The sequence below is a fragment of the Procambarus clarkii genome, chromosome 13 (assembly GCF_040958095.1).
Source record: "Procambarus clarkii isolate CNS0578487 chromosome 13, FALCON_Pclarkii_2.0, whole genome shotgun sequence".
In the NCBI taxonomy this organism is placed as follows: domain Eukaryota; kingdom Metazoa; phylum Arthropoda; class Malacostraca; order Decapoda; family Cambaridae; genus Procambarus; species Procambarus clarkii.
Window position 1 is genome coordinate 7,451,018 of NC_091162.1, and position 26,168 is coordinate 7,477,185.

General features: G+C 39.2%; 1 protein-coding gene across 14 annotated transcripts in view; it reads left to right on the forward strand.

The window, feature by feature from the left end:
• LOC138364236 (tax1-binding protein 1 homolog) overlaps positions 1-17,687 on the forward strand; it is a 57,330-nt gene extending 39,643 nt beyond the window's left edge. For 11 of the 14 annotated variants that reach the window (XM_069323572.1, XM_069323573.1, XM_069323570.1 and 8 more), the window contains 8 exons: positions 1,894-2,016; positions 2,386-2,514; positions 3,488-3,586; positions 5,903-6,070; positions 7,371-7,538; positions 10,064-11,031; positions 11,186-11,323; positions 13,978-17,687. In XM_069323572.1, coding sequence (XP_069179673.1) covers positions 1,894-2,016; positions 2,386-2,514; positions 3,488-3,586; positions 5,903-6,070; positions 7,371-7,538; positions 10,064-11,031; positions 11,186-11,323; positions 13,978-14,101 — 1,917 coding nt within the window. In that variant the 3' untranslated portion in view covers positions 14,102-17,687. The remainder of the gene's footprint in view (positions 1-1,893; positions 2,017-2,385; positions 2,515-3,487; positions 3,587-5,902; positions 6,071-7,370; positions 7,539-10,063; positions 11,032-11,185; positions 11,324-13,977) is intronic. The other 3 variants (XM_069323571.1, XM_069323579.1, XM_069323568.1) reach the window with 1 other exon arrangement.
• The last annotated feature ends 8,481 nt before the right edge of the window (positions 17,688-26,168 follow it).

Consider the following 26,168-nt stretch of genomic DNA (forward strand, 5'->3'; position numbering starts at 1 on the left):
GCCTTGGTTTCAGGTGCTGCTTGCTTGGACACTACTTCATCCTTCTCCTCAGCTCTTTGTGCCTGGGTTTTTTGGTAGAGATATGTTGCTATTTTAATCCAAGCAGGTGACTTCATTCATGGTGTCCCACTTGCCTGCTTCCTCATGGCTACAGTATTTTTCAGAGCACCCTTTTCACCATTTCCTTTCTCTTTGTTGTCCTTTGTTTTCTGAACATGTGGTTTATTCCATTTTGTCCTGGCTTTTTACTTGATCAGCTGGGTACTGTTGCCTCATATCGTGTGGTGTTGGCTGGACCGCTGCAGCGCATTGAGGGTCAATACTACCTTAGCTCCGTTTTGCAGACTGTCTTGTGCATTGTTTCACCTCCGGCTTTTCACGTGCCACCAGTGCCTGCTTGGTCACTGAACTGTGTTCTTGCGTTTCTTTCACCTGTTCGAATTCGGTGTCCCTTTTGGTCCATTATTGTTTCCTCGTCTTTGTCTTGATTTCTGCTGCTTCCGGTTGTCAGTTTTGTGAGCTTTATGCTCTTCTTCGGAGGCAGGGGTTTTGTTCTTTTGGCCCGAAAGGGCAGTTTGTTCATTTGCAGCTGGCGCCTTCTTTTCTGGCAATGAATGAATGGGTTGGCTTCCAAAGCAGTCCTTTGGATGTTGTTGCTCGATTGGTTCGGCCTGGGATGCATCATGTGCTGAGCCTGGTGGTGGCTCTCTGCCACTACCTTTGTGCCATTAATTCTACCTTGGTAAATGTAGTGGGTTGATCCTGTTACCTTGGCTCATCTTTCTCAGGTTGTCTGCAGTTTCATTAAGTCTAGGCAGTCTGTAGTCTTCACTTGTGCCCATGTTAGGAAATACGCAGCTTGCTCGGCGGTGTTCAAACATGTCCTGGGCTGATATTCGGGTGCAGGGTTTTTGAGGTGAAACAGGGTTCTTGTGGCCCAGTATTGTGTTGCCTAGGCCCCTGTGCCCTTGTGTGGCTTTGGGTCATGTCTCATCCAGATATCTCTTCATTCTTATTCCTGCTCCCTTCTCCCTGGTAAGTGCCCTTTTGTTTCCTTCTCTATGGGTAGTTAACTTCAGGGAGCCACAAGGGGATATCCCCAGGAGATCAGCATTAAATGTACTGAAAGGCCATTTTCTATGTGAGCCCCGGTGGCTCACCGACACCCTCCATTCCTCTCTTCCTCCAGTGTGTTGGTTACATCTACCATAGAACTGAGGGTGGTGACACTGGCTGACCGGGAGCTTCCTTCTCCATCCCCCCCAAATGAGTGGGGGAGGTGGAGCAAATGAGCTTGATCTAGTTTCAGGAAATTTTGATTGTTTACATTGTTAGAGGAGTTCTTCCAACAGTTCTCAAGGCTGCAGTCTCGTTTAAAGCCAGCATTGGTTTGTTTCATCTCGCTGACTTTCTTAGTGCATTCCCCAGTGATAGCCTAAATAATTACATCCATGTCACCACTAACTGCTCCTCTGTGAGGGGACCAGGTTCTGATGGTGGTCCCCAGAAAGCCTATAGAACTCCGTAACTGATGTAACCTAGTACAGTGGAACCTCAAGTGACAAGCGACTTTAGTTACGAGCATTTTGAGTAACGAGCAAGCCACTCGCAGAAAATTTGTCTGGATTGACGATTTTTCACTCGATTAACGAGCAAACCACATGGTGCTTCCTAGTGTTCCCGCTGGTTCTTGGACACCTCTGACAACAGTGTTGTTGTTTCGCAAGATGAGCATTTCACATGATGAGCTCGGTGCCGGAACGGATTAAATTCATTAATCGAGGCGCCACTGTAGTTGGTACACTATCAGTGACAGTAGCTTCAGGGATGCTACTGGGGCTCGCCTAGAAATTGGAGTTTCATTATATTCAAAGCCGGTTTCTTATGTTTCAGATCACTGAAGAGAAAAGGAAGCTGGATGAAGAATTGTTGATGGTTCGTAAGCTTCGAGAGCAGCTGGAACATGCCCTGTTGAAGTGTCAGGAAGAATTGTCTGAAAGCGAGGGGAAACTCAAGGTTTGTGTGTACACATAAGCTTTTGTGTTGAGCTAAGGTTGTCAATGAATATCTCGAACGTAAGCAAAAGCTGCTTATGTGATATCAAATTTCCCTGAAGAATGCTGATTTTGCAGGTGATGAGTCACAATAACTTGGCTAAAGTAAGTTGACCAGACCACACACTAGAAGGTGAAGGGACGACGACGTTATGGTCCATCCTGGACCATTCTCAAGTCGATTGTGTTTCAATGGACTTGAGAATGGTCCAGGACGGACCGAAACGTCGTCGTCCCTACACCTTCTAGTGTGTGGTCTGGTCAAAATGCTGATTTTCTAGTGTGTAGGTTTGCCTTATAAATAAACTTTATATGAATTATTACTTTGTAGACTACAGCAGATGAGTTGGAGGCAGCTCGAAGAGAGAGAGACCATGCAGTGAAGGAGTTGGAGTTGTGGACATCCAGTGCTGCAGCAGACAAGAATGAGAAAGATTCTTTGTCACTTAAATTTTCAACAGTAAGTTACTTGCTGAAAATATTCTCACATCCTTATTAATTAAGACATCCTCTTCGATCTGGGTCTGGGACAAAAAAAAAAAAAAAATCTTAAAAAAAATTGTGGACATTGGTGAAAGTAACAGGTATTACCATTAGACAATGTATTTATATGGTATATAACAAAATAGATTATTATAACATACTCATTATTATTTGTGTTATTATGTATTACTCAGCAATGCTATAAAGGCATCAGCTGCATGTCCACTTTGTGAGCACTTCTAACTACTATTCTTCTTTGTGCATGGGACAGGCGCTTGCATCCCTCTATTACTGCATTATCCCTCAGTTCCAGTTAATAGGAGCTGTTCTCCTTATCAACCAAACATTCTTCATTTTTTTAAAATTGTCTAAAATCCATTTCATAATGAACTGGGATGAAACTTTCACGACGCTGAAGCCAGTAAGTTGGAGATTTGTTTAACATTTAATATTAATTTTCACATAATTCAAATATATTTTCACCCAGCCCCGGCTTATACCCCCATTTACAGCCCAGGCTGTAGCAGTGAAAGAGTTAAAATTTGCCTTCTTGTATATAAATCTAAATAAATCACTACACATAAATGTTAATACTGTACTGTATATTAGAAGAATAACCAGTAGGCTTTAGTGCTGGACCTTGAGTCTAAATTCCATCATCTTTCTTTGATATTATTTATTATTCCCGGTCCTAATTGCTGAAGTCTTCATTCATATAATGTACACATTGGGCATCTATAGCTTTAGCTGTTGCTTGTATGCTCTGTAGCATCATGGCGGCCATTTTGTAAACTCGTATATTTTTGTGTTGAAGATTATTTTATAAGTTTAAGTGCATTATGAACCGGTAGCTCGAAGCACTGTCCGTCATTACCCTAATTCAGTTAATTTAGAGATATTTCTGTGTTTGTCAATATTATTTAAAATGGTGTCGGTGTTGTTGTTTACAGGTGAATGAAGAGCTGATTAATAAGCTTGAAGAGCTTGACCGTAGTAGGAAGGTAACCCAGGAGTTAGAAGACCGGCTCACTGACACAGTTATACAGATGGTAGGTGTCCAGTCAATACATTTTCTCCGAAGCATGTGATTAAATGTCATTTATACTTCATCATATTTTGTAGAGGTGTATTTAGCAGCACCAAAATGTACACTCCTCCTCCTGTGATAGGGTTGGTTTATGCACTATATATACACAGTGTGTATATATTTGAAAAGCTATAACTCTTCAATATAACTGAGTTGAACTCATTTGAACAAACTACTGTATATGGGGCGAGGCTGATTCATCCCATCAAGGAATTCGTACTACCTGTCAGCCCCAGGCTTCCCCTACCCCCTCCCCAAAAACAGAGAGAAATGGGGGGAGGGGCACCACTATAACGCATACAATGGTCTGTGACTTAACTTACAAGAAAAAGTAGTGTAGTAAAATACCTGTATAAATAGGCCTTAAGCACATTAGGTAAGTACAAATTCATCAATATCCATTTTTTGTCAAGTTTATATTAAACACAACACAACAAAAATCACAATCTATTTATTATGACATCACTTTGCCCATGGCATATGAGATATGTCAGTTGCAAATAATTTAGTAATATATATATATATATATATATATATATATATATATATATATATATATATATATATATATATATATGTCGTACCTAATAGCCAGAACGCACTTCTCAGCCTACTATGCAAGGCCCGATTTGCCTAATAAGCCAAGTTTTCCTGAATTAATATATTTTCTCTAATTTTTTTCTTATGAAATGATAAAGCTACCCATTTCATTATGTTTGAGGTCAATTTTTTTTATTGGAGTCAAAATTAACGTAGATATATGACCGAACCTAACCAACCCTACCTAACGTTAATTTTGACTCCAATAAAAAAAATTGACATATATATATATATATATATATATATATATATATATATATATATATATATATATATATATATATATATATATATATATATATATATATATAAATATATATATATATATAAATATATATATATATATATATATATATATATATATATATATATATATAAATATATATATATATATATATATATATATATATATATATATATATATAAATATATATATATATATATATATATATATATATAAATATATATATAAATATAAATATAAATATATATATATATATATATATATATATAAATATATATATATATATATATATATATATATATATAAATATATATATATATATATATATATATATAAATATATATATATATAAATATATATATATATATATATATATATATATATATATATAAATATATATATATATATATATATATATATATATATATATATATATATATATATATATATATATATATATATATATATATTATGCATATATACACATACACATACATACATACATATACACATACATATATACATATACATACATACACGCATTATTGAGTCTAAACAAGGAAAATTGCTCCAACATTTTCCAAACACTGGTGAAGGCGGAGGGCTGTTAGAATGAGGGGGGAAGAGGTGGCTTCCTCTCTTCTCCACTGCAACACATTACACTTGCCACATAATCATCTAGTTGTACTCGCCTAGTTGTGCTTGTGAAGGTTGAGCTCTGGCTCTTTTGTCCCGTCTCTCAACTGTCAATCAACTGGTGTACAGATTCCTGAGCCTATTGGGCTCTTATCATATTAACATTTGAAACTGTGTATGGAGTTGGCTTCCACCACATCACTGTCTAATGCATTCCACCTGTTAACTACCCAATGTGTGACGCCAGTTGACTGATGGAGCAGCTGCACTGCGTGTGTTGTCAAATTTCACTCAAATGGAAATGTATTCTTACTTTTTATTACAATATTCACCATTATGATGACCCCAGTATGACATCTTCCTAATAAAAAAAGCAAATTGCCGTGCAGATAATAGACAGTAACATCTCTCGCCAATCAGCTGATTGCGGCTGCTTGGTCATGCCATGAAGCAGCATATATCACTCTTGTTTGTACTAAGTTTCAATTGCAGTGGAAATTTCAACATTTTATTAAAATCTGCAGCATTATGATAGCTGTCATAACATTTGTAAATAAAAAGAACAAATTAGTGCTGATAAAGCAATACAGCAATTGACAATAACAATTCTCAACTGACTCATGACTAAGCACTTATATATTTTATCCTGCACACCATTGGGGTTATTAGGGAATAATAGGCACGTAGCCCAAGGGTTAATTGGCCTAATAAATGTCAATAATTAGCATAACTCTGTGTGATTAATTTGCCTAATACATGTCACTAATTTGCTTAATGCATGCATTTCATTGTATTAAGACGAGCACAAAGGATAAGCTGAAGGATGTTGAGAAGAAACTTGTAGATGCCGAGGAACAAAAACACATTCATGAAGAACGTGAAGCTGTTGTTAACCAAGATAATCACCAGCTCAAGGCTACTATTTGTCAGCTTAAGGAAAAGATTGAATTATTGGAAAATGTTCAGGTATGTTTTAATTTTTATTGCTTTGAAATTAAGGAAGTTGGTGAAAAAGTAATGCTCATTCCTTCAGTACATGTCAGTAGAATATAAATTTGATCCCACTCCATGTATTTATAAGGTTTCTCTCCTAAAATCAATAGTATTTCAGAGTTTTTTAGCAAATATCTTGAGCCTTGGCAGACTCAATTCAGAATTCACCTTAATTTTGTGGAGAGAGAGAGAGAGAAAGAGAGATTCATTGTATCATGTTTACATTTACATGTGCTTTAACGGACTGTACTGTGGTAAGCACTGTGGCAGAATATTTAACCAAGGATTACAGCTTGCTTTGCTGATATACAGACTCTGAGATTTAGGCACTCTTAAAAGTGTTGCTTGCTTATTTTCTGTTCACTGTACGGTACTGCATCCTCACTGTATTTGTGTTGTGTAGGTGATGTCATCCTGGTATGCTTGTTCTCCCAGGTCTTGTGGCTTCTGGCATTATGGATAGGCTCTTTTTCTTCTTTTTGTTCTTTTAATTGCAGTACAGTACCCTGTATATGTATGTTCTCAGGAGAGGGGCCAGCATAGAAATCAAGCTCTGAATGTTATGAAATGCTTCTCTCTGGATGACCTACTGTGGCTTTTTGTCTCCATCCATTGTTCTTTTCTTTCCCATGGGAATTGGCTGTGTTTTGGGCAGCGAGTGATGATAATGTCTGGTTGAACCCTCAGGTGAACGAGGCTGCCATCTAGTGGTGAGTGGGTGAAGTGACATTGGAAGTGCTTACTCGTATCCAACTATTATTTGCCTTGTTTTATTAGATTTTCCTATTTAGATTAGGTGTTTGTTTCACTTCGCCTGTCCTTTCTGGGTGTGTTTTCATGGTCTTTGTTCATTATCTGAGCCCCAGGCTCCCTTTTCCCAGTGAGCAAACCAGATTCTGATCTTGGTCTCCAGTAGGGATTGCGTGAGTCTATAGGCTGGGTGGCACTTGTGTCTGCGGTACCAGAGTCTTAATTAAGCACCAGAGAGTGCCTGATTCTTGTTTTCTCTTAGGACCAGGTGGGCCTCTTGGTGTCTGTAAGTAATTAGTATTGCAAGAGTCAATATTGGACAGATGGGAATACAGTCGTCTTCACATCCTTGACACTTTGTGAACTTATTTTACACTAGTTCACTGAAGCTGGAGGAGTTAGGTCCATGATGCTTATTCTTGAAGCTAGTGTGACATTCATGCAATTTTTCCATTTGCATGATTTACATCATACTATTTCATCTAAGGAAAAATGTTATACCCCTCATGTTATTGTTATTCAGGAGAGAGATCAGAGTGGACGAGAAGCTGCCGAGAAGATTGCTAGTGACCTGAGTAGTCGCCTTCAGGCTGCCAAGGCTGAGTATCAGACCATAGCTATCACCAACAAGCGTCTTGCCAAGAAAATTAAGAAGCTCCGTCAGTCCATGAACTCTCAAGGAGAGAATGATGTAAGTATATTACTAAACCATATTGGGTGCAGTGTGTAGTTATATATATATATATATACACTGGGCCCAGATGCAGTATACACAATTTGTAGTTATGAGCTCCTCAACTGGATTTAGTTAATACTACTTCAGTATTGTTTCAATAAATAAAATTTACTCTTCAGTCAAAAGCGGATCTGTGCTCCCACACACCTGGGTGCCAAAATCTCCACTGGATTTAGAAGAAGACATAGACAATATGCCTGTGCACTCTGCACCAGGCCCTGATTCTTGGAACTCAATATTCATCAAGAACTGTAAAGAAATGCTATCGCAGGCCCTTCACATTCTTTGGAGACAAAGCCTAGATACTGGCATTATCCCTGACATTTAAAACAGCAGAGATAGCACCACTCCATAAAGGAGGAAAAAAGGCAAGAGGCAAAAAATTGCAGACCAGTAGCACTAACCTCACACACAAAAATCTTTCAGAGAGTGCTAAGAAGTACGATCACAAAACACATGGAATTCCAGCATCTCCATAACCCCGGACAACATGGTTTCAGAACAGGGCGCTCTTGCCTATCACAGTTGCTGGACCACTTTAACATGGCATTAGATGCCATGGAAGACAAACAAAATGCTGATGTAATTTACACAGATTTTGCAAAAGCCTTCGACAAATGTGACCATGGTGTTATTGCACATAAAATGTGTTCAAAAGGAATTACCAATAAAAATACCTTACCTTGAGGTTACCTTGAGGTGCTTCCGGGGCTTAGCGTCCCCGCGACCCGGTCGTTGACCAGGCCTCCTGGTTGCTGGACTGATCAACCAGGCTGTTAGACGCGGCTGCTCGCAGCCTGACGTATGAGTTACAGCCTGGTTGATCAGGTATCCTGATCAACCAGGCTGTGACTCATACATCAGGCTGCGAGCAGCCGCGTCTAACAGCCTGGTTGATCAGTCCAGCAACCAGGAGGTCTGGTCGCTGGACTGATCTATGATGGATCTACAATTTTCTGATTAATAGAACCCAATGTGTAATAGTCAACAAAATTAAATCCGGTCCATCAACTGTGAAGAGCTCAGTTCCCCAGGGTACTGTGCTTGCTCCAGTACTTTTTCTCATCCTCATATCGGACATAGACAAGGACACAACCTATCATTCTTTGCAGATGACACTAGGATTTTTATGAGAGTAGACAATATAGAGGACACGGCAAACCTTCAATCAGATGTAAATCGGGTCTTTCTAAGGGCTACAGAAAATAATATGGTGTTTAACGAGGATAAGTTTCAGCTCATGCACTACGGAAAAAATGAAAATGTAAAAATGGAAACCACATACAAAACGCAGTCAAATCATAATATAGAATCCAAAGGCAATGTAAAGGATTTGGGTGTACTCATGTACTCCATATGCCAACAGCAGTCATCAGCAAGGTAAGTAATAACTGGAACATAGTTTTGTAGGTTTATTTAGATGAATTGGGTATAAAATTTAGTTTGAAGTGCGGTTTGTGGGGTAGTCAGGAACAGATTAATTCATTTCCCATTATTTCTTATGGGGAAATTAACTTCCCAGGAATGGATTAAATTCTTAAACCGAGGTACCACTGTACATTAGTAGTGGTGATATAAATTATGCATTTGGTGATATATTAGAATGTATAATACAGTAGTATTGTATGTTGGTGTATATATACTGTATGATGTATGAGTCATGGCTTGGCTGTAGAGTAGACAGGATATGTTCGTGTCTTATACCTGTACGACTGTGGATAGTTGGGCGAGTATTGATTGGGTGTTGTGTTACCAGATGTTGTCTCCTTTTAGAAGTAAATCTATTATTTAAATTATTTAAGAATGTTTTTAGTTATATTATTAGAATGTGTGAAACATTATGTTAGTGTGATTGTGCCTGTTTGAGAACGAATACTTTTGTAATTAGTATGATAATTAAGAATATTATTAATAGTTCGGCATCCCTAGTAAGAGGCAGATGGTGGTGGCCAGGCCGGCGGAGCATTAGAAGCTCGTGGGGTGGCCTGGTGGGCAGATGTCTGGTTAAGTTAAGTTCAATATAAATTTTGTTCTGTATATAGTTGATAATTCTGTTTGTGAGTACAAGATATTGATTAAGCCATCTTATTACCTTGAGGGTAGTAAATGTAATAGGCCTGAGTAATAAGTATTCCTGTGGCAGGTATGATCAGGTTACAAAGCGGAGGTGATAACAATCCTCTACTAAAATAGTCCCATCCCAGCAGGCTGGTGCAAATTGAAATAAATAAATGTGTACCTGGTTTATGCATGCACACAAGCATATTAATTTCTATATACTAATTGTTTTAGGTAAATTAATTCTTTCTACAGTTTTTTCTATTTAGCACGTTTGTGATTCAGTGATGTTCAGGTAGCCACTAGAAAACATTGCAAAATGTTAAACATCTTTGTAGGGGTTTTCAAGAAAGTGCTAAGATTTTTGTTTCATGGACACACACATGCACACAAAAAAAGCAATACGTTTTATTTCTTTTCAGAAGCAGTCAGCGATGACGTCTTCTGTATCATCACAAGTTAGTGCATGGTTCCATGTGGATGATGATGGAGATAATGATGCAGATGACTTGGAAGTGGCTGCTTGTAGTTATGAGGCAAGTGTACCTCCTCCGGCTATGGTCCAGTCGTGTTCCACAGTACTAACTGGAACGTCTTGCACTAGTTGCTCCCATACAACCCAGCAGTTAAGTGAAGTGGTTCATCGCAAAATGGAAGATATAGTACGGGAACTTTCTCTTCAGATTAATTCTCTTAAGCTGCAGTTGCAGGCACGTCAAGAGGAACAGGAGTCACATACTGAGAGGGTTGTCCTTGATGTGATACAGCCACTGGAGTCACAACCTGCATCAGAAACACAAGAGGTAGTTATACAATCACAAGTAGACGAAGAACAAAGTGAGTCAGTACATGAAGAACAGCTGCAGAACAATTCACCTGAAGCTCAGGAGGAAGATGCAACACCAACAGTTCAAAACAGCACAGATGAGACACAAGTTCTGTACAGCAACAGCTTTTTGCCAGCTCAGCGAACAGCACCAGTCTTTCTTCCTGAGAATGACAGACAAGTCCCCAGTGTACACCACGAAGCTAATGGTGCTTCTGTTCGGCCATCGGCCCCATCTCCAACTCCCTCCATCTATCCTTACCTGCCATGTAGCCAGTCGGGTGCAAACGGTGCTTCAGCCATGCTAGTGACCAACCCTGTCACTGGTGCCTCACTAGTGATGTCACCACCACATATTCCTACAGCTCAACCAATGCCTGGTTCTTTTCTTCCGCCTCCACTACAGCCAGAGACGACCCCAACAGCCATTCAGGCAGCTGTAATGAGCCAGTTCCCTGCTCAGCAGCTGCCTGGAAATCAGGGCCACGAGTCTGATGATGATGACTTCCACAGCACCAGTGACAATGATGACTCTGTGACCCTTCCCACTCACCAGGAGCAAAGGTGCACTTTAATTATATATTAATACTTTGATAAGGTGGAATTAATGTCTGTAAACATGAATCACGTACAGCTGGTAAAGAACGTCTTTTATGTATGAAATATTAATTTTGCTAACACAACAGCTTGCATTAACCTTATCCTTTTATTTCCTCAGTCACTTGATTCAGTGTCCAATGTGCAGCCTTTCATTTCAACCGGAAGCCATGAGCCTGCTGGAGGAGCACATCAACTCTCACCTGGAGCACGTTTGTCCAGTGTGCTCGACGGCTTTCCAACGAAACAACCAAAAACGGTCAGTCCTTATTTTCTTGGTTTTGGGTTTTAAAGGTGGTTGATATTCTCTGTACAAAAATAGTAGTCTAATTTTAATGAAGTCCAGTATGACACTGAGTAATGGTTTGTAATTATTCTTTGATGTGATGATGATCTGATTTTCCATTGTGATTGAATACTGTGTATGGAGATATGTAGGAAAATTCTTTTAATAATTCCATACACCTGTGTTGCACAGTATGAAGGAAAATCATTTGGGTTTAGATGCTTAGTTGCTACTTTTTTCATTAATAGTTTTATACGATAATTATTTTAATACTGTAGTGTGTTTGTGGTATAAATACACCTGAGTCCAATCTATGAGCCATGATCACTCTTGATCCTGAGTTAATGCTGTTACTCTCTTGTTAACACAAGTTTGTCCCAAATGTGTTACTTAGCCCTTAACTACTGTAGTATGCAACTATAACATATGACAGGCTCTCGAGGCACTGAAAAATAAATGATCTCGCCCCTCCTCATTTTTCTTTCTTATATTGTTAAAATACATTCTCGATTACAAAACACTAACAAAAAATGTTGTATGTGACATTCTTTGGCCGTAATGGGATGAGGAAGTGTGACAACATTCATTAGCTGTGAGAGGACGAGGCAGTGTCAGTGTGCTCCAGCTCGGCAGTGTGGTGGGGGATGCTGCAAATAAATCTTTATATCATTATTTCAATGACTGAATGGTTTTTATGTCTAGTTTTTTGCAGTAATATTATTCAATAATGTGTAATTAAGGAATTTATATAATTAAATGTGTGGAACTATGCTAAAAATTACGCTGCTTATATATAGTAGGCATTCTTCAATCTCGGGAGACTATGGAGTTGCGCTCTGGTTGTCAATGCTGGTGCAGCGTCTGGTGTGACTGATGAGGCCAATCCCAGAATGGCAGTCCATCCCACGCTGAGCACAAATGAAGTCTGATTCTGGTCTGCCTTCCTGGCTACTGGTTATCCTTCTCTGTCTCTTTGCCTCTGATTTCTTGGCAAGTGACTCCTCGAACTTGGAGAGACCCTTCTGAACAGACTGCCCCCAGGCTGATTGATCTGCAGCCAGTGTTTCCCACGTAGCAAGATCAACGTCCATGGCTTTCAGGTCAATCTTGCATACGTGCACACATACATAAGTGTGGGTTTTTATCCGCTGTATATATATATATTCATGTTATATATAACTACATTTTTGGGCACCATTGCGAACTACTAAGCAGTTTTGGTGGGGTGTAGCAATCTCATATTCCAAGCACAGCATAGCACCACATGCTGGTCACTTGCCTACAGCACTTGACATAGCAAAATGCCTCCCAATATACTACACACATTGCTAACTCAAACCACAACACTTATTATTATTATTAGAATCCTCTTCATTAAATCCTGAATACGAATGATTTTCCACAAGTTTATTTTCTAATGGAACATGAGGTTCTGTTTTGTGATGTGTAGACACGCCAGACTGTGGGTTTGTGCTGTGGATGTCTGCCTCCTGCTGTGAAGATTGTAACTAGCATTTAGTTGGCTGATATCTGAAGCTTGTCTATGGACTGTATCAGTTGAGATCTTCTATGATTATCTTCATAAAGCAATTGCAATTACTTATTTCATCATTATTAAATGATAGTGGGGCATGATCCTCATGCCAGTGGTGAGAGCTGCTGATGCACGTGTTGCTGATGGTTGCCCTCTCAGTACTGGGACCCTCACACCCAGGAGGGTGCCCACGATTTTTTCCAAAATGGCATCTGTATCGGAGGCCTGAGGAAGCACTCCATGTATCTGCAGGAGTGTTGAATCTTATGTCATAGCCTGAAACATCCCTGACCATGTCGTGCAATTGAGGGGTTAAATATCTAAACAAGGAGGCTTTCTAGTTCATACACTACTTATGTGATACCATTAATTGAGTATGCCAAACCAGCATGGAACCCGCAACTTGTGGAGCATAAACAGAAACTTGAGAAAGTTCAGAGGTTTGCAACTTCAGTAGATTATTACTAAAATTGATAACTACATAGAAGATCTTGATGGGAAAGGTAAAGTGGATAAAAGAAGCTTATTTAAGTTAAAAAGAGGGTAGTACAATGGGACATCAGTGAAAGCTGGATGCATTTGAGTCAAAGAGAGATGTAAGGAATTGCTTATTCCCTGTATGGGTGGTAGACAAGTGGAATGCATTGAAGGAAGAGGTTGTTGATGCCAATTCAAACCACAACTTTTTTTTATTAAAGTGATAAAAATGTGAGGTAATTAGGTCAACAGGTACGAATGACTAGGAAGTGGGGCATAAATAGTTATATCTCACTTCCCCGTAGTCAGTGATAGGTACAGAACCTCTAACAGGGCTCGTCCTGTACTTCATACTTTCAGCCAAGTGGCGTTGGCTATCTATGCATCATTGGCTCTGCTGGGGACGTTACTACATTAACGTTTCCTTTATGATTCACAGTTGTGTTTGATGTCCCCCACTGTATGTGTGCCCTTGCTTTGTATTTCATTCTAACCACAGGCCAAGGTTTCCTTCCTTGGTGGTCGGCTTGCATTTACATCTATAGAAGCATCACTGGCTTTGAGCAAGAATTTAGTTAACCTTGTATATAAATATATATATTTTTTTTTTCAACAGCTTTGAAGAGCACGTCCATGCCCACTTTGCCGAAGATGGTCCGGACGACACCAACCCTTTGGATGATCCGTCAGGTCCCTGGGGTCCACAGTTCAGAGCAGCGCGCCTCTTGGAGATTGATTAAGCCAGTTTGGTAGGTTGTTGTGTACTTGATTATTGCCTTGATGTGCATATCAAGGGTCATAACAGGGTTGCTCCCTGGTTGTAATGTGTGACAAACAACTAAAGTCTGCACTGTAGACAGCAAAATATATTCATTTGGGATTTTTTATATGCATAGTGAAGTGTACTCTCATGTAAAACTAAATCATTTATTAATTTTTTTGAAGTTACAGCAGGCTGTTACAGAACAGTAATAGTCTTAAATGGTCCATAAATTTTCATGTAATAGTTTATATTGGCCTGATTATATGGTTTTATACTGGCATACTTCATGCTTATTTTAGTGTGTGTGTGTGTGTAGGTGTGATCACACGATGGTGAACAACAGCAGCAGTGGTGGTGGAGGCAACCTACATACTACACTTTAGTATTTAGTGGGAGAGGCTGCATCAGATTGTGAAGTATGCACTAAGTTACAAAAGTCAGGTGTCAAAAGCAATATAAAGTCTGATTTACCAATTATTTTAATTACTCCAGTTATTTATAACTGGAAGATATTTAGTATTACACTGAATGTTTTGTTTTAACATTATAAATTGTGTAGCATCAATGACTATATAGTTAAGATTATTTCTTAATTTTGTAGTCTTTTTTATCCAACCAAATATACGATAGTAGATGGCTTATAACATGCAATAACCACCGTGAATATGTCTACTTTGATGCAAAAGGTTTATAGCTTTAAGAAACTATAACAAGAAATATATTTTCATGAAGCTCACTTGTATCCATAAAGTAAGGGGCTTTACTTGCATGTGCGTACATGTGTGCGTCTCTTGATGAACACACACGCGTGTACATGTACAGTGTACCATGTGCATGTTTGAAACTCTATACACCCACAGATAATCATAGAAAACGTTCTTTAACTTCTTTTTATTAGTTTTATGCTTATTGTGGTATAAGCATAAATTACTGTTTGTATACGTAATGGAATAGTAAAAGGATACAACTATAGAACTTAGATATTGATCTAATGAGCAAAAGTTTAGCATTTTATTGAATTAGATATAATCTAGACTGTTCCTGTAAATTTTATGTATTGCTGTACTAAATAACAAAGATCCAAAATTTCAAGGCAAATAATATAGTATAATTTTCAGTTAATCTTTGTTATATTTTATATATTTCTTTAGACTGAAAATTTCTAGCATTCAGTTGTATTTTATTTAGTGCATAAAATTGTTTTCATTTGGAGGCGAGGTGCTTGTTTTGTTGAGTTGTGTGATAACGAGGAGTCGCGCCGAGATGTGTGAAGGAATATGAGGACAGCGGCACATAGTGACGAGCGTTCACAGAATTGTGATGGGTCTTTAGAGGTAGATCGTGTGGGTCACCCTGTTTTATAGTGGCATGTGACACAAAGAACAACACTAACACAAAAATATACTGTACTTCTGAACATTTTCACTGCCTACTGGTCAGCCTGTTTTTAAATACATGATCTTATAACAGTATGGCTTTTATTATCATGTGCTGTCATTCTTATTGTAATTTTTATCCACTTACAGCAATACTGTACTGTAGTTGTCTTCATAGATATCAAAATGGCCAGCAAATAAAAATATTACTCTGGAATAAAATAAAGGTAATATTTTATTTGCAACATGCAAATATATTTGCAACAACAGTACAGGTACTGTATACCAATTATCGGTAATATAATATTTAGTGTAGCAACTCTTGTGGAAGGCCGAACGATTCATGTAATTTAATTGTCTTTTGAATAGGGTTTTTTCTTGATTCTGAATATGATCCTAGAGTGATGCAGCCAAAATGGTAACTCAAGCTGTACATGAACTAAGGTTTCATAGTACTTAGTGTAGACTATCATATTATATTACTAACCTGCATACCCAAGTACAGTATACTAGATATATTTTGTGATTACAAGGTAAGGAGGAGTAAGTTCAACATTATCTAATTCATCTACATGGCAAACTGTCCCTCTGTAAGAGGTTATGGGTCGATGCACTTTAGATTAAGAATGTTAAATGATGTTTGAAAACTATTCAATTTAGATTAGTAGGCCAGTAATTATGGAAAATATATTGTGGATATTTAAAGTTTTAATAGTGAATTAGAAATTATATTTTCTCTTGGTTGGTGTCACAGCTTTTTTTGTGCTCATTTTGTATCTTAAATTTATATAGACAGTTCAAATTGCTTTGGCTGGGAATCTGTCTGTCCATCATTTGGCAAAACTTAGTTTTGTATTCTTGACCTGCGAATGTCATCAACCTAGCCTATTAAAGTTTTATATATATTTAGATTTTGTCTTTAAGATATTGCACATGTCCAGGGGTTGTTAGGGTAATTATTGGTTGTAGGCGATGTAGCTGTCTACTCACAAGTGATGCTCTTGTGTAGATCTGTCCAGAGACTTCTAAACTGACGGCACAAGTAGAGGGAAGAGGGTGCTGCAGTGTGCGGCTCTGGAGGGGACGGATATGAATTGAAAATTAAACCAGTTTTCATTTACTGTATTCAGTTTCTTATGCCATTAAAAAAAGCTAACATAAAATAGTTAACCAAAACATCACAGTACATGCACTATGTCTATCAGAGATTTGTACATAATTAGATTTTTAGGAAATTTTTAAATTAATGTATTGTTAATTATAAAAACAATGGCTGTCAATTGTGATTTAAACTGGAAAATCTGCCTGGTGAACTAGCTCACTTGTGCTACAATAATTGGATATAAAATAAATACACCACTATACTTGAATAAAATTATATAGCACCAAGACATGAATTCCATCCTGACCCCTTGCAAGTCCTATATAGTCATAATGGTTTGGCACTTTCCTCTGATAATTAATTCCTTTCCCTGGTAAAGGTGCAAATACTCGTCCAGGTTTGGCACCTTTTACTGATAATTATGATGCTCCTCGACCCTGGAATTTGATTTTATAAATACATGTTGTCACATTTTTTGTTTTGTGTATAATTGACCTTTATAAAAAAATTCTACTTAACTGATAGGTCTAATGACACAATAATCTTGTTTTAGAACTTTGAGGTAAAAATTTAGCATTTGCTTTAGTGGTGCATTATTTATATTTAGTTTTAACTTATGTAGCATGCATGAAATTATTTGGTCGAAAATGTTGACCTTTATACCTTCTGAAATATTTTTCATTGTACTGTCGTGCAACAATCACAAGTATTGCTTTGGTTAACAATTTTCACACATGATGCACTAACTTCTGTAGAATTCCACACGAATATTATGGCATAAAGAAATGCTTCAAATGATGGTTAGTTTTTTCTCAGAAGTGTGTTACATTCACCAGTTATAAATCTGCGGCATACTTTATACATGTAAGTTTTCAGTCATTGGTGATTAAGAATGAAGAAAACTGCTGCAATTACTCGTAATGAATATTTTTGTCAGCAATTCTTGTCAAGTTTGTTGCATGCTGTGATGTGTCACGGCTCTGTGATATGGTTTACCAAAGTAGCAACACAATATGGTTCAATAAATCTTAAAGATTTACACCTTGTAATAATAGTAAGACAAAATATACTAATACAGTCTTAAATTTCTTTTATTTAACCCCAATGAATATTTTCTGGATAATTTCCAATTTCCAGTTTGGAGCACAACTTATGTACAGCTAAAAGAATGAAGTGTCCTTTTCCAGAAACAATTTTAAATGTAAATTTATCCATGTTCATTTCTAACTACATACCATATTTAAATGAGCATAAGCCACAGAATGCATTTTAGACATTTCACATTCAAGTGCTATGACTTCCATTTAAAGTTTAACTGAACACTTTAAAAACTCCACCACAATTATATTCACATTTAAAATTACTATATGCAGCTTTTCCTATAATTAGCATGTCTCCAAATAACTGCATAAACTGTTAAGTGCCAAAGTGTTTTAATCAAAGCAAGTATCTAGACCTGTGCTCACCTAGTTGTGTTTGCAGGGGTTGAGCTTTGGCCCTTAGGTCCCGCCTCTCAACCGTCAATCAACTGGTGTACAGATTCTTGAGCCTACTGGGCCTACTCTATCATTACATTATAAACTGTATGGAGTCAGCCTCCACCACATCACTGCTTAATGCATTCCATTTATTAACTACTCTGACACTGAAAAAATTATTTCTAGTGTCTCTGTGGCTCATTTGGGCACTAAGTTTCCACCTGTGTCCCCTTGTTCGTGTTCCACACGTGCTAAGAGTGTCTTTGTCCACCCTGTCAATTCCCCTGAGAATTTTGTAGGTGGTTATCATGTCTCCCCTTACTCTTCTGTTTTCCAGGGATGTGAGGTTCAGCTCCCTTAGCCTTTCCTCGTAGCTCATACCTCTCAGTTCCAGGACTAGTCTGGTGGCACACATCTGAATCTTCTCTAACTTTGTCTTGTGTTTAACTAGGTATGGACTCCAGGCTGGAGCTGCATACTCTAGGATTGGTCTTACATAAGTGGTATAGAAGATCCTGAACGATTGATTGATTGATGAAGATTAAGCCACCCAAAAGGTGGCACGGGCATGAATAGCCTGTAAGTGGTGGCCCTTTTGAGCCATTACCAGTATCAATAGATGGTACTGGAGATCTGTGGAGGTGCGGCTGCATCCTGCGTGATGGGATATGTCTCCCATCCTGAACGATTCCTTACACAAGTTTCTGAAGGCAGTTCTTATGTTGGCCAGTCATGCATATGACGCTGATGATGTCCTTTTGATTTGGGCCTCTGGAGACAGGTTCGGTGTGATAACAACCTCCAGATCTTTCTCTATTTGACTTGCAGGATTTCACCTCTCAGATGGTACCTTGTGTTCAGCCTTCTGCTCCCTTGGCCTAATTTCATTACTTTACACTTAACTGAGTTGAACTTTAGTAGCCATTTTCTAGACCATTCCACCAATTTGTCCAGTTCGTCCTGTAGTCTCCTGTCTATCTTCATCTGTCTTGATTCTTCTCATAATTTTTGCATCATCAGCAAACATTGAGAGGAATGAGTCTATACCCTCTGGAAGGTCGTTTACATATATTAGAAATAGGATGGGTTCAAGTACAGAGCCCTGTGGAACCCCACTGGTGACATCTTGCTACTAATGTTTCTCCCCTCACAGTTACTCGCTGTTTCCTGTTGCTTAAATACTCTTATCCACTGGCGCACCTTACCTTTTACTCTTGCCTGATGTTCCAACTTTTATAACAGTCTTTTTGTGGGGTACTGTGTCAAAGGCTTTCCAACAGTCCAAAGAAATGCAGTCTGCCCACCCTTCTCTATCTTGCCTAATCTGTGTTGCTTGATCATAGAATTCTATTAAACCTGTGAGGCACAATTTACCATCTCTGAACCCATGCTGGTGGTGTGTTACGAAGTTATTTCCCTCCAGATGCTCTACGATCTTTTCCTTCACCTTGCGTGGTATACAAGTTAGGGAAACTGACCTGTAGTTCAGCGCCTCTTGCCTGTCACCCTTTTTTGTATATTGGGACTACATTAGCTGTCTTCCAGCTTTCCGGTAGGTCTCCTGTTATACACCATAGAGTGTGGCACACTTAGTGCCTCTGCACCTTCTTTCAGTATCCACAGTGAGATTCTTTCAGGCCCAACAGCCTTTGTCACATTCAGCTCCAAAAGATTCCTTTTGACCTTATCACTGGTGAGGTCAAATTCCTCCAAGGTTGCTTGGTTTGCCTCTTCATTTAGTGAAGGGACTTCTCCTTGTTCTATTGTGAAGATCTCCTGGAATCTCTTGTTGAGTTCTTTACACAGCTTGTCATTCTGTGTATCTGTTCTCCCCTTTAACGCTTTATGTATGGAAGCTTTAGTGTTAAGTGTAATGTACAATCCTTGCTCGAAAGAACCCAGATGTTTTAACACCAATACAGTTATAAACCCATGGAACTGCATACTTGTTGAAGCCATAACTGCCAAGACATTGCTGCAGTTCATAATCCAGTTAGAAATTTTTTCAGCAAAAATGGGGGGGGGGGGGGTTGGCCCTTTGACAAGTCAATAGTTTTATGTCTAGCCGGACAGGAAGCCGGTCGGCCGAGCGGACAGCACGCTGGACTTGTGATCCTGTGGTCCTGGGTTCGATCCCAGGCGCTGGCAAGAAACAATGGGCAGAGTTTCTTTCACCCTATGCCCCTGTTACCTAGCAGTAAAATAGGTACCTGGGTGTTAGTCAGCTGTCACGGGCTGCTTCCTGGGGGTGGAGGCCTGGTTGAGGACCGGGCTGCGGGGACACTAAAAAGCCCCGAAATCATCTCAAGATAACCTCAAGATATGTCTCCATCAAGGTCACCAGATGGTTGCCCATTGGTAAATCCATATAAATTGTGGGTTCAGGGACTGGCAAGGTTTTGTTGTGGAGCTTCAGGGTTCATCCCTTCAGCTTGAATGTGGTTTCCTGTGTGTTTACCAGGTCATTGTAGGTCGTAGTAGCCCATCTTCATCTGTTAGGGTTTGTCTGTTGGCCTACCTTGACAACTACATGATGTGGGCCCCCAGCCATTGTGTATGTCATTATGTCAATCTTGTTCTCCCAGCTCACCAGGTTCTGTTTCCTTGTGAAGTGAAGGAAGCCCCAGTTGGTCCCGTCCCAGCTTTTGACCTGACTGGGCCTTGTCTGAGACTGTCAGTTTCTCTCGTCTCTGCCTCTGGCTGCTTTGGTCCTGTAGCCTTACCGTCTGGTGTTAAGAGTGGTCCCTGGGTGACTCCTCAGATGTTATAGCGGTTCTGTGGGATCCTGAACTTGGCCTACATTGTCTTTCCTCTGGGGAAGGTTTGGCTCCAAGCATTGTACAGTATCAATTTCTCTGGTACCTTCCATTTTGCCATGCCCAGGACTGAAGGGTTTATAATTTTGCCATTTGTCAGTTTTTTTTTTTTTGTTTTTTTTTTGCCAGCTTTCCCTTTGGGTTTTTGCGGTTCAGTACTATGACACCATCCTTCCCCATTACTCACAGTGTTCACAGATGCCTCATCTCTGACTTAGTTTTGTGACTCAGCAGGCCGCCCAGAGTCGGTGGTTGGGTGATAATTGGTACTGCCTGGTGGCAATATTTGGTACTAACAAGTTTCAAGCTAGTTTAGGAGAGTTCCTTGTACCATGTGAATCATTTGTAGAGTTATCTGGCAGTTTTGAGTCTTAATTTTTTTGTGAGCCTTCCAGTAGTCTGTAGGGCTTTGCTGAATTTCTGGTGGGATGGCAGATTGTCATTCACTCCGTATTACCTGTGAGAGGGACCAGAATTGGGCTCTGGTTCCCTGGTAGGCCAAACAGAACTTCTGTGACTGATGTAACCTTTTAGTAAGGAGCAGTCTCAGCAAGACAACTTCAGGGAGCCACCAGAGATCTTCCTCCAGAAACAGTATGTTTTATTGTTCTACTATTATATTGTGGGGCACATATTAGTTACACAAATATATCTCTGCGTGCCAATGTTGTACATGTTCTATAATATAAACAACATTATTGGCAGTCCAGTGCATCATTGCACTTGATAAAACACAGTAAAAACAGTAAAAAATATGAAGAAACTATAAAACTATTCAATGCGTGTACTTACAACTCCGTGCAAAATGTGTGGGGCTAGGCTGACCTTGGATCAATGGTTACAAGATTATCAGGGTCACCAGAACTTCTGCCCGAAACGCTGCGCGTGCTAGTGGTTTTACAAGACTGTAATTACCATATTTGTATCCTCACATTCCTTATGTACATTCTTGTATATGCATAAATAAAATAAAATAAAATAACTGCTTAGTCGTTTGTAATGGTGCATAAACATGTTATATATATATATAACGTGTATACTGTGTGATACTAGCAAAAAAAAATTAAGGATTTATTCTTTCATGTGCACCGAGAGGTTGTCATGGAAATTCAAGTGTTAAGTTATCCCAGGGGTTAAAGGTAACTTATCACCTTGGCATACCTCCTAACAGATTTTGGCAAACGGCTCCTGAGTAGGTTGTGTATCAGCTATATGTGCTTTACTCCTGAGCATTTAATAAAACAATGATCTGCTCCTTATTGTCTGAACTGTACTCTCCCGTTTAGGTTTGTTGGTCCTTGTAGAATGTCTTGATTTTCAGTATGATCATGTCTTGCTTTCCTAATGTTCCTCAGGTCCCCTTGTCCCTCAATAAAATCCTTGGTGAATCCAATACTGTACCTATGGTATCACTTCCCTTGTGTCCTTTTGTTGTTGTATTGGCATCTGTTGGAAAATAAGAGGGGACGGTCCCAAACCTGCACACAGAAATAACATCACATGAGACCAGACGGCATGGCAGGATGTGCAGAATACCGTTGTTGAAAAGCAGAGGTGTAATAGGTACTCTTGAGAGAGAGCTCTCTTATCAACATCAGAGGCCCGAGACTGTTCAATACGCTTCCATTACACATAAGGGGCATAACTGGCCGACCCCTCACAGTGTTCGAGAGAGAACTCTATAAACACCTCCAAAGGATACCTGATCAACCAGGTTGTGACTTGTACATCCAACAGCCTGGTTGACCAGTCCAGCAACAAGGAGGCCTGGTCAAAGACTCGGCCACAGGGACGGTAAGCCCCGAAAACATCACAAGGTAACCACAAGTTAAGGTAGGCGAGAAAGATGTTGTCGAGGAGCAATCGAGGGAGTGGGGTTAAGGACGGAAATGGCAGTGTGCTTTAGAACAAGGCAGCCATAGCAAACTCAGCTGACTAAACTACAGAAACAGGAGGAGATGCAGGAACAAGGTTGGGGACGGTAACCAGTGTGAGAACTGAGGTCTTCTTTTCCTTCAAGGAAGAAGGGAGAGAAAGAGGAACTAGGTTTAAATTTTTGATGGAGAGACAGGTGTGGTGGTTTCAAGGTACTGTACTGTGAGACAGACTTCACTGTTTCAGGCTGGGAGTGAGAATAGGAGCGGGTGTGACAAGGACGGTCAGGAGGAGGGTGGACATTGGCCAAGTCATAGGCCAGGAAGGACCAAAACACAGAGGAGATGGGTTAGATGGAAGATGGAACTGCAAGGAGGGGTTCACAGCAGATAAAGGAGAGATAAGAGGTAGAGGAGTGACAAAAACAGAGGATAGGGGAAGGCTGGGACGGAATGGTGGAAACATGAGTTGGAGAAACCAGAGGAACACCCTCAGCTTCAGGTTGCAGAGGAGTGAGAGAAGGGGAAGCTAGTGGAAGTGTAAGGTTATAAGGTATGGAAATGTTAGGTGATACTGAGAAAGGAAAGAAGAGTGGGGTAGAGAAGTGTAACGCAGTACATATGAGGAAAGATGTTGGATCTGGTACCTAGCCTCAAGTAAAGATATATACACACTTGATGTTTCAAGATGAGAACTGCGTGTTTAAATTTATAGTGCATAAATGGGGAAAAGGACGGGTGGGCATCACAATAGTTGATACAGTGAACACAGGAAGAAAAGCCTGACCTAAAATGGCCAGAGGCACAACACAAGGGGCAAAAGGACAACTTGCTACTACACTCTAAGGTTCCATGTCCATATTTCAAGTATCTATTGCAAAGGTGCAGAAAGAGGATGTATTCTTGGATGGTGCATCCGACATCAGCAAGAATTACTGAAGATAGGAAGTTAAGACTATCAAAAGTGGTCTTAAAAACTAAAAGGAACTGATGATGACAGTTGCAAGGAGGCTGAACAAATGTATCAACCTGGAGGATAGGACAACCTTGGACTTCAAGCATATATTGTCCTTGAGGTCCTTCAAGCAAGGACCTGAGGACATCAAAATATTTAGTCCGAGTGGCACAAAACAGATCATGGTACACAGCAGCAGTTGAGGAAAATGTCCATGTTCGATTACAAGGATAGCACAGTGGTCCCCCAATAAAGAAGACAAAAAGTGCAGTAATAACAACTAAAGATCTAAAGATTGAGTCATTCAGGTGAAAATGGAGTTATTACTGGGGATTTGGGATTCATCCCAACAAATAAATGGCAGGAATGGAGATGATCAGCAGGGAGAACCAAAGACAAAGCAGCCGGGGCCAATGTAGCTGAAGCTATAGAGCCCAATCACCCATTACAGTCTAACACGGAGGCCAGGTCACCCACCACATGAGCCTGAGTTTAACCCTCGCACTGCGCACCTGGTTCCGACAAAAACTTCATAGTGCAATTGTCAAGGACATATTTTTGTTGTTTTTATAAATGTTCTGGTAAAGTATGTCAGAATGTTTCCAAACTCAACTACAGTATTTCCATTACAAAACACAAAAAACAATGAAAACATTAAAAACATTAAAATATAGCCTAATTAAAAAAATCAGCACAACTCTCAGAGTGGCTTAGGGCGCTCTGCACAGTACAGTGGTTAAGAAGTGTGTTCGTTTACAATATACATTCTATTTATCAAAATTTGGGCCTTCGAGCCAGGGGAGACGACCTACCCAGGGAAGCGAGGGAGGCCAAGTGCTAGCCGGTGCAGGAAAGTGTCTTCCAAACCAGTGCTTCTTACTTTTTCAAAAGGAAGACCTACTGCATTGAACTATTTCCAAAACTGGGGCAAAGCACACAAATTCCCCCCCCCCATCCTCGCCATGACAAAGTGAACCGAACCGAACAGAACAGAACCGAACAGAACCAAACAGAACAGAACCGAGTGAGAGATCATTAAGAATTACACACATACCAAATTTCTGTTTTAACACAAAAAATTATACAGTAAATTAATAGTGAAAGTAAACTTCTAATTTACACTGTGCAAATATTTGTATTATCATGTTGAAAGCAATACAGTAATATGAATGTGAGAATTGCACACTTCTGCCACTTTATACAGCTTGCTCTACTTTTATACATACTGTATTTAAAGGATTGAAAACAAAATAAATTACTACTGGTATATAATATACATTTTATTCTATATTTTGAAGAATAATGAAACATTGATCTAAAAATTGTATTATATATTATTTACATACAGAGCAACATATTATGACTCCAAGCATAATTCAATTAATCTTGTAGCTGGCTTAAAATTGTCCATTGTCAGCTGAAGGTTGTGGGATGCGGTGTGATGACATCTCCACTTCAAGGTCAAAATAACTCATCTTCTCATACGTGTAATACTCTGTGTTTGGGTAGTCTCCACCCTTCAGTGCTCCCGGCCCAACAGCTGCAACAACAACATGGAAGTTTGTAATGCTCTACAGTCATTTTGTAATTATTTGTGTAGTTACAGGATGAGAGCTACGCTTGTGTGTCCCGTCTTCCCAGTACTCTGTCATATAACTCATTGAAACTACTGACGGTCTTGGCCTCCACCACCTCCTCACTTAACTTGTTCCAACTGTCTACCAATCTGTTTGCCATAGTGAATTTTCCAATATTTTTTTGGCAGATTTGTATAGTGAGGTTAAATCTATGACCTTTTGCTCTTAATGTTCCAGGTCTCAAGAATTCTTCTTTATCAATTTTGTTGATTCCCATTACTGTACTATTTTGTTTAGAGCATATTGCCTCTTCCCCCCCCCCCCTCCCTCTATCTTCTAGCTTTGGCATATTAATGCCTCTACCTCTCCTCGTAGTTTTTGTCTTTCAATTCTAGAGCCATGTAATTGTATGATTTTGCACCTTTCCCAGTTTGTCAATGTGCTTTTTAAGATATGGGCACCATACAATCACTGCATATTCCAGCTTTGGTCTCACAAAAGGTCGTAAAAAATGTTTTTAGTATTGGTATTTCGTGATTTATGTATTTAAAGGCAATTCTGAAATTGGAAAGCGTAGCGTAGGCTCACACAATGTTCTTTATGTGGTAGTTAGGTAACAGTTTTCTATCTAGAACCACCCCTAGATATCTTAATAAAAATTCTTTAAAAGCTTTTTCCACATAATTTGTAGGTTGTGTGTGGTCTATTTTTTCCTATTCCACAATCCATAATGTGGCATTTATTCACATTAAATTCCATTTGTCAAGTGTTGCTCCATACATTTATTTGGATTGATAAAGAGACAGCTTAAATGTAAAGATTAAAAAAAAACAGCGTTGAATGTAATGAAATGCCATTTTCTGGGT